Source organism: Belonocnema kinseyi, chromosome 8 (genome assembly GCF_010883055.1).
Source record: "Belonocnema kinseyi isolate 2016_QV_RU_SX_M_011 chromosome 8, B_treatae_v1, whole genome shotgun sequence".
In the NCBI taxonomy this organism is placed as follows: Eukaryota; Metazoa; Arthropoda; class Insecta; order Hymenoptera; family Cynipidae; genus Belonocnema; species Belonocnema kinseyi.
In genome coordinates this window covers 35,088,968-35,098,608 of record NC_046664.1, presented here as the reverse complement: position 1 = coordinate 35,098,608, position 9,641 = coordinate 35,088,968, and the positions used below count along the sequence as shown (strand labels likewise).

The following is a 9,641-nucleotide window of genomic DNA, read 5'->3' as shown; positions in this document are numbered from 1 at the left end:
AAATATATGTTTCTCAATTTTTTCTAGTGTCGTATAGTCTTAGTTATTGGCCATTGAAAAGCAGTGTCCCGGTAGTGGCGTTTTGGCCGTTTAAGGGTTAATCATTTTTATAAATTAGTGCTGATAATTAAAATTTTAATTACGTCATGCGAACTAATGCGTTCAAGTAATTTTGCATGTGCACAGTTTCGGGGGTTCGAGTCTTCTTACTAACTGGATATCGGTTTTTGAAAATTTTTAGTAAAAAATATTATTCATGAAGTTACTTTTTTAATTCGGTCGATTAAGTAGTAAAAGATTCTTTGGTTCTTTAAACAATTAGAAAACTTTTATAACCATAAAATTAGTATTTTTTAAGGTTTAATTACGAATTTTTTTAGATATGTAGAACTCGTATTTGTGGGCACACCGATTTTATTTTATTGCTTAAATTTACAGTAAAGGGTTCAAACTACAGCAAGGAAATTTGGTTATTTTTCGATTTTATTTTATAACTTATGAACCGCAAGAGTGAGAAGGGAAGTTTTATGACAAAAGTTATTTCTCTTAATTGGATTAAACAAATAGTGAAAGATTTTTCGGTTGTTTAACAAATTAGAATAAGTTATTACAAAAAAATAATATATTCTTTAAGTCAGAGATTGAATTCAAAATATTAGTTTTAAACTACCCTCGCAAAATCGGCTATTTTTTATTTTATTTAAAATCTTAAAACCCATGAAATTTAAAAGCTTTCAAGACAAAAGTTACTTCTTTTAATTTGCTCCGTAAATAGAGGATTTTTCTAAATTCTCAAAATTAAAAATATTTTACCCTATAGTGACACTTGAAGACAAATTTTGATTTTTATAAACTTTTCAGCACAATGCATTCTCGATTTTCAAAATTTTTGTATTTTCATACCACCGCTAGTATAAGTTTTTAAATTATAAAGCCCAAAATGTAAGAAATATAAAATTACAAAATAGAAACAATAAAATAAAGATTAATTAACAATGCAATAAAAATTTAATATATCCGAGTCAAAAATAGCGATTGTCAAATTAATTTTAGTACCACCATAAATAAAAAAGGGAAAATTGCAACTAATATAGAAAGCACACACGAACAAGTAATTATTCAATTCTCGCGAAACTAGGTCTTAGGGGCATCTTTTAATTAGTCATAAACCTGAATCGTTAACTGCGCAAACTTATAATTCTCTCTCGAGAAATTAACATTTTAATCTTATATCTTTTGAAGATAAAATAATCAAACACATCATCAACAAAATAATTTTTTTTTATTCGCCATATTTCATCTTGATTTATTTCTGACACATATTCTATTTTTGAAAGAACTTGTAATTTTTTAATTCATTATTTATAAATATTAAGATTGCATTTATCGTTCGTATGGGGAAACTGCTAGTTTAAAATTTTTATTTTTCGCTTTATAATTTCTTTAATGAAAATTCATATCCTGAGTACTAATTTTCCAAAGTAGTAATATGCGCTTTTTTGCCGTTTTCGAGAGAATCAACTTGAAAAATAATCGCCGATAGCTCAGGAAGTAGCGCGTTTGCTTCATGGATGGAAAGGATGCGTATTCGAGTCACGTTCCTTTGGTAATGGTCAACAATTCTTCGAATAATAATTTTTAATGCCCTTTTTTACGGAGAACTAACTTTTTTAACTTTATCATGTTTTCCGTGAAGAAGTTTATTTTATATAAATGTTATTCGTTTTTTCATTATATGTCTAAGTATTATATTCAAAATCAAACGTGTAGACGAGATTTTTGAACGAAAAATTGTTTTTGAATCGCATTATGTACCTAACGAAGAAAATATTTCTTTGATGAGTCATACTGTTCTCTTTGAAAGTTCTAATTAAAAATACAATTTTTCACCCCAAAAATACTTTTAGTTTTTTCGTAAAAAAAAACATAAAAACATTATAACATGCAGAATTCTTCAAGAGTATTGAAGGAAATTATGCTTGTAAATATTTAATGGAATAAAAAATTAAATATACATCAATAAAAAGTGCAGACAGCGAGAGTCGATCGCGCAAGCTTCTGGCAATGCAGCAGAAGCACTCCTGCCTGAGCTACCGGCCAATGGGAAGTGTTTATTGCCAAACTTTATGTGGCGTGTGGCGAATATTTCAAATTTTACTTTTCCGAAAATGGCGAGAAAGTATCAATTTTTGTTCAAAAGTATTATAAGTTCTATTCAAATTTCGAAATCAAGTTCCAATGCTTATCTAAATTGTAGAAATTTTTGTTTCAGGGTACAAAACAATTCTAAAATGTGTGAACGGAAAATTCAGATCTGGAGAACTCACAGCTATTATGGGACCATCTGGAGCAGGGAAGAGCACACTTATGAACGTTCTAGCTGGTTACAAGTAATTAAATTCAGCATTTAAATATTTCCCTAGGGAACATGGGAATTAAGGGCACTTAATTTTATCATGGGGAATTATATTTGCTTTGTTTCGAGATGCAATCATGTTCTAAAACCATTCATAGAATCGATATTAAAATTAGTTTCCTAAATTAAGTGTCCATTAAATTACGTAAGGATTTGTAGGATGTGTAAGAGTCCAACAAATCTTACGAATCCTTACTTGTGAGGGAGGAGGGGAGCACTTCTTATGTTTGATTCCTCTTTCTAATTATTATTTTTTTAAAGATGCTAATTCGGTTTAATTATAAACATTAATTTAACAAAAAGGAGAATTCACGGGATTTTACAGTACTTCAAGAGACACCAAAGTATGTTCATGAATTGCAAAAGATTTCAGGGGATTTTAATGGCATTTCGAAGATTTAAAGGAGTTTTAAGGGATTTGAGAAGATTCGGAAAAATAAAATATCAAAGATCAAATAAGAATAAATAAATAAAATAAGTATTTAGTAATCATTTTTATCAAAACTTAAAATCGATTTTTTTGGTCGTTAAAATTTCTGCAGTTTTTTAAAACAATTGAGATGCATGGAAATACCTTAAAATCAGTTGAAAACTATGGCAATCTCCTGAGATTATTTGAGATTCAGTGAAATCTTTTGAAATCCTTAAAATCTACAAATTCCCATAAAATCACTTCAAACCTCTAAAAATCTGTTAAAATCCTTTTAGTTCCTTGAAACAATTTGAAATATTAAGACTTCCCTTTAAATCCTTGAAATCCTTTAAGAATTTATGAAAATCTATTAAAATTGATTAATCTTATGAAATCCTTTAAAATCCGTGGATATACTTTGAAATATTTTTAAATCTTTTCAAGTCCTTTTAAATCCCGAAAAATCTTCGAAAACCCTTAAATTCCCATAAAATCCGTTAAAACTCCTTCAAATTCGTAAAAATATTTGCAAACCTTTAGAAATGTTGTGTAACCTCTTGAAATCTTATAAAATCCCTTCAAATCTATATAAATTTTCGAAATACCATTAAAATCTCTTTTTTCAAATCCCTTAAAAATTGTTTAAATGACTTAAATATTTCTTGAAATCTTAAGAATTCCGATATCGTACATAATTTCCTAAAAGGTCTCTAAAACAATTGAGCTACCTGATAATCTCTTGAAATCATTTGAAAACTGTGAAAATCCCTTAAAACTCTTTGAGATTTCGTGAAATCTTCAAAATTCCATAAAATCTCATAAAATCAGTTAAAATCCTTGTAATTCCCTGAAACAATTTTAAATATTACGAGATTTCTTGACGTCCTTGAAATCAATTTAGAATGCATTAAAATCTTACGAAATCCTCTGAAATCCGTGGATATACTTTGGAATATTTTTAATGCCTTAAAATTCGTTGAAGTCCCGTGAAACCATTTGAAATCTTATAAAATTCCTTGAAATCATTCTAAATCTTCAAAAACTTCGTTATCTTTTTAAATAATTTGAAACCCCTTGAAATTTTTTAAATGTTATGGAAAACCTTAAAATTTTTTGAGATTTCTAGAAATCTTTTTAAATCCTTTAAATCTCTTGAAATTTTAAAAATCCCACTAAAATCCTTTTAAATCGCTTAAACTGGTTACAATCCTTGAAATCCCATGGAATATTTGGCAATATTACGAAATCTCTAAAATCTTTTAAATCTCTAAAATCTTTTAAATCCCTTAAAAATTCATACATCCCTTTAAAAACCGTAAGAATCTTACCGACCCTCTTGAATATATTCGGAAATCCTTTGTAAATTTATTTTAAATCGTTTGAAATCTTTAAAAATATTTTGAAATCCCGGGAAATCATTGAAACTTCGTTAAATCTCTTAAATACCTTAAATTTTCTTAAAATCTTTGCAAATCTCTTGAAATCTTTTTAATCACATTAAAATCCCTTAGCATTTCTGAAACTTAGTTAAAATCCTTGAAATTCCGTGAAATATTGGGAAATATTATGAGAACCCTTAAAATATATTAAAATCTTTTGAAAACCATTGAAATTCCTCGGAATTTCTTGAAATCCTTTATAATTTCTGAAATCCTTTGAAATCCGTTAAATCTGTTGATATGTCTTAAAATCGTTTGAAATACCGTAAAATCATCGAAATAGCGTGAAATCTTTTAAATTCGTGAACACTAAAAAAATCTTTGCAATTATTTTGAAATTTTATAACCCTATCAAAATCTTTAAAAACTCTTTCTAATTCGTGATGATCGTTGATGCAATCCTTTAATATTTTAATGAGAAAATATAGATGCTTACGTAAGAAGGGGGCGGGGTTCACAAAAGTCTTATTTATCCCTACAATAGGGGGTCTAAAATTTCCAAAATCACCCTTACGTCATTAATGGACCATTTTAATTTTAATCAATGTATTCATTTTAATATTGAAATAATTATTTCTCATCTTAGGACGTCAAACCTGAGTGGATCTGTTTTGATAAACGGGAAAGACAGAAATCTTCGCAGATTTAGAAAAATGTCTTGTTATATCATGCAAGATGATCGTTTACTACCGCATTTAACAGTATATGAGGCGATGACAATCTCAGCGAATCTTAAATTAGGAAAAGACATCAGCGCAGCTGCCAAAAAAGTTGTTGTAAGTTCAAAAATTAGTTTATATCTTTACTAATTTTTAAATTTCAAAAATAGCCAAACAGTTGTATTACTGGGTCTGATTCATTTAGAAAATTGTATTTAAAAGCAAAGTACTTTTGAAACTGAAAAAAAATTAGTCTTACAACAAAAACAGAGTTTGTAGTCTATTAAGACGTTAATTAAATCGTTCTTATCTTTTCCCTCCTAACTCTCCCACCCTACTCGCTCTTGTTTGGCCTACTGCCCCTCCCCTCACATAACCTTCCGCCATTCACTTTTTCTACCCATCCTTCATTTCCCTACTATTCCTCCCTGTTGTTTCCTCTTTGAATTCCCCTCTCCTCATTTCCACTACTTTCACCAACTCCCCCTCCCTTCACGGTTCTTCCCCTCACTTTCTCTATTCCACCACCCTTGTCTTTTTCTTGATTCCTCTCCCCTTAAATCTTGTACTTCTCCTCACTTCCCATTCTACCCTACTCCTTCCACACCCAACTTCCCCTCCAACTCCTCCACTGCACTTCCCCTATTTCCCCTGCCGTGGAAAAAGTACGACAGACAGTCGGGCTCCCGACAAAAGTAAAAGCATTTCTGTCCAGGGCTACGAAACCCTAACAAGAAAATGTTTATGATTTAATTAATAAATATTAATTGAATTAAAAGAAAAAAGTTAATTGAATTTATTTTCTGATTTAGGTAGAAGAAATTATCGAAACTTTGGGCCTAAGCGATGCAAGCAATACTCAAGCTATTTGTCTTAGTGGTGGTCAACGAAAAAGATTGTCCATCGCCCTAGAACTTGTCAATAATCCCCCCGTAATGTTTTTCGACGAGCCAACTTCCGGTCTCGATAGCTCTTCCTGTTTTCAGTGCCTCAGTCTCCTGAAATCACTCAGCAGAGGAGGTCAGCAAGTTAAAAATTGATCTAATCATTATTTATTTTACAATATTATAATAGTTTATTCTGCATCATAAGGGAGAAGTGCGACTTTATCGCCGAGTGTAATTTGTTCGGTACGATTCATAGGCGCATGCGTAAGCGACAGTCGATAGAATATGAAACCATACGGAGGAAATTTGAAAACTTTGTTTTTATTGAATACTAAATTTATATTGTTATGGTAAATTAATAAATTACCAAAAAGTTTAGAGATATCAATCAAATATAAATTTAAAGCATTAAACTACATTGTTTTTGCTTTTTTTCGACCACAAGACCTAAGAAAACTCTTTATTGTACATTTTTTAAACCTTAAAATTTTTTGAAATTTTGAAAATATTTGGAATTTTAAAAACTTTTAAATTTTGAAAATGATTAAATTCAGGAAGATTTAAAAAATGAAGAACATTTTCATTATTTTTAGAATTTTCGAAGTTCAAGAAAATTTTGGAACTTTAAGGAAATTCTGAGTGTCCAAAAATTTCCGGAATTTTTCAAAAATTTATCAAAAGATATGAGATTTTTATAAAAATGTATACCTACTAAAATGAGAATAGAAACAGAAAATATGTTTTTATTGAAATTATTCTCACAGTCATGAAAATATAAGTGAATTTGTTGTAAGATAACATTCATCAAAGCTTTAAACGAATTCTGTAAACAAATACACTATTCGGATATTTATTCACATAAATAAATTCTTCTTTCATTAAAATGATTTAATATCCTTTTTAAACTCTGTTTTCATGAGAAAACTGTGACCTTCCTCTTTTAATTTTATCAACAAATTATGTAAACAAATGCACTATCTAGCCACTTAATTACAGTAATGTATTCTGATTTTACTGATGTTGGTTAAAATTTTCATAACAGTAATGTACTGTAAAAAATTTACTTTCACAAAATCGGTTAATGTTTTAAACAAATTGTATAAACAAATGTACGATTTGACTGTTTATTTACATAAATACATTCTTTTTTCACTGAAGCTATTTCAAATTGACTTGGCAGTGTTATGTTGTAAAAAAAACGATCTTTGCAACATATATGTTATTGTTGAAAACCAATTTTACTAAATTTGTTTAAAACATTACGAAATATGATTTGAACGGTCAATTTTATGGACAGCGAATCACTCTTAGATTAATTTTTGATGGAGCATCACTATTAAATCAATTGAAAGTTGGTTTAGTGAAAGCAGAATGTATTTTTGTGAATAAATGGCCGAATAGTGCATTTATTTATATAATTTGTACCGAATAGTCAATTTGTTTTTGGGATTTGTGACCTAATTTGTCATCACTGTTAGGACCCTCTTACATTTTTTATTATTATTTGTTTATAAAATTAACAAATATGATTGGTTCTCATATTTTTTATTTTGCACTATTAATGGTGGAATACAAAGTACATTTACTGGAAAACAAATTTTCTGAATCCTAGAATCTCCAGCTTTGAAATTTGTTTAGACAATTTTTGAATAAAAAATCAATAAAAACATTTCATGAATTTATTTTGTATATTAGATGCTGCTATACTTATTTCAAGTGATCCCTTTTTTATTTCGATTGTTTACGGAAAGATAAAAATAAGGTCTCAAAAATTGTCATTTATTACATTATTTATTAACACATAAGAGCAATGAAAAATTTAAAAATTGGTTCACAAATTCTCTTTGAAATTTCTTCAAGAGTATGAAAAAAATTGATTGAGAATAGTCGGCTCTAAGCATCAGGACGGGTCTTTTTCAATTATTTTAAAGTACATTAAATTATCATTTGTAATATTTATAAGCAGATGATAAAATCCGAGACTTTTGGAAGAGAAGACTTATAATATTATTAATATTAAATTTAATTCAATTTTAGGAAGGACCATAATTTGTACTATTCATCAGCCCAGTGCGAGACTTTTCGAGATGTTCGATCATCTCTACCTTTTAGCAGAAGGACAATGTATATATCAGGGAAATGTGGGTGGACTTGTCCCCTTTTTATCTTCAATGGGTCTCGATTGTCCGAGCTACCACAACCCTGCTGATTATGGTAAGAATCAATTTCTTACGCTTTATCAACTCCCAAATCAAAAATTATTTTGTTTGCCAATATCTATTTAATGCAGTAATATGATGCATGGGGTTATATGACACATGGGGTAATATGACACATGAGGTAATATAACACATGAAATAATATAACACATGAGATAATATGCAGTGATGACAAGTAACTAGGTTTTTTTTAACTAGTTACTTTATCGGCCACAATGGGTGATAAATAAGTCACGTTTGTAAATAAATAGTTCACAACTGTTTTTTACGATAATCAGTTTTATTGCTTTTGCACATTTTTTTTCATTTTAACAATCGAAATTGTGTTTTATGAAAAATTAAAGCTGTTAAAAATAAGCATACAATAGGCCGGGCTAATTTATCAGCCGAAAAATACTAAAATTGACTAAAAGTGATTAATCTGCATTAATAATGTGACTAATCCTCTTTTGCATTGCAGAGAATTCAAAAAAATTCGCTAAAATTGAATAGAAATTCCAGGTCAATTTTAACGAATTCGGGATAAATCACAGAAAAACAGTAAACAAATGAATAAAATAAAATTTGAGGAAATAAGGAATTTAAGGGAAATGAGAAAAATTCCGTGAACGTCATAAAAATTCAAGTGAATTGAAAAAAATTAAAGAAATATCAAATGCTCCACTGCAGTAAAATTAGAGAGAGGTTAGATGAATTAAATGAAATTAAAAAGAATTAAAAAACCTTAAGAATTCAAAGTTAGCTTACAAGACTTGAGAGTAAATTAACAAAAAATAGAACATTTATTTTATGGAGTAGATTTACGAGGATTTAAACTAAATTTAAGTGAATTCAAAATAACTCAGTGAGAATGAAAAAAATCACGAAAATTAAAGAGACTTTGATCAAATCCATAAGAATGCGAAGAATATAATTTTAAAAAATATTACAAAATCCAAAAATGTCCATCGAATTGAGTAGAATGGGAGTGAACAGAATTTATAGGGAAGTCGGCAGAATTTAAGTGAATTAAAAAATTATATGAAAACCCAACGAACTAAATAAAATTCCAGTGATTTAAAGGAAAGTGAGAAGAATTCGATAAAATGAAAGAAATTCCAAAGATTTCATGATGAATTCAAATAAACTGAAACAAAGTTTTAATTTAAAATATTCTATTGATTTTAGTAAAATTACAGTAAATTTGAAGGAATTCAGAAGAATTTGATAAAAAGCATAAGAATTCAATGTGAGTTTAAATAACTTTAGGCTGATTAAAAAAAAACGGTCTGATTCATTTAATTCAATATCATTGAGTGAATTTATAAGAATTCAAGTAAATTCTTTAGAATTCAGCAAGAGTTAAAAAATCCAGAGAATTCCAAAGAATTCAACACAAATTTTACACAATTCAGGATAAATCAATAAGAATTCAAATTAAATTCCAAATTAATTCAAGTCAGTTAAAATAAAATTTTAAAATCCAAAAAAATACACTGATTTTATTACAGCACAGTGGGTTTAAATAAATTAAGGGCAAATCAGAAGAATTCGAATAGATTCATCAAAATTGCCGAGAAACTGAAAAAAAAAGAAAAAGCGTTTAAAAAATTAATTGAATTAGAAATTA

General features: G+C 28.5%; 1 protein-coding gene across 1 annotated transcript in view; it reads left to right on the top strand.

Moving 5' to 3' along the window:
* Window positions 1-9,641, top strand: part of LOC117178019 (ATP-binding cassette sub-family G member 4-like) — a 79,559-nt gene that overhangs the window by 54,507 nt on the left and 15,411 nt on the right. Inside the window, exons 5-8 of the mRNA XM_033369209.1 lie at window positions 2,273-2,390; window positions 4,854-5,043; window positions 5,739-5,946; window positions 7,851-8,027. Coding sequence (XP_033225100.1) covers window positions 2,273-2,390; window positions 4,854-5,043; window positions 5,739-5,946; window positions 7,851-8,027 — 693 coding nt within the window. The remainder of the gene's footprint in view (window positions 1-2,272; window positions 2,391-4,853; window positions 5,044-5,738; window positions 5,947-7,850; window positions 8,028-9,641) is intronic.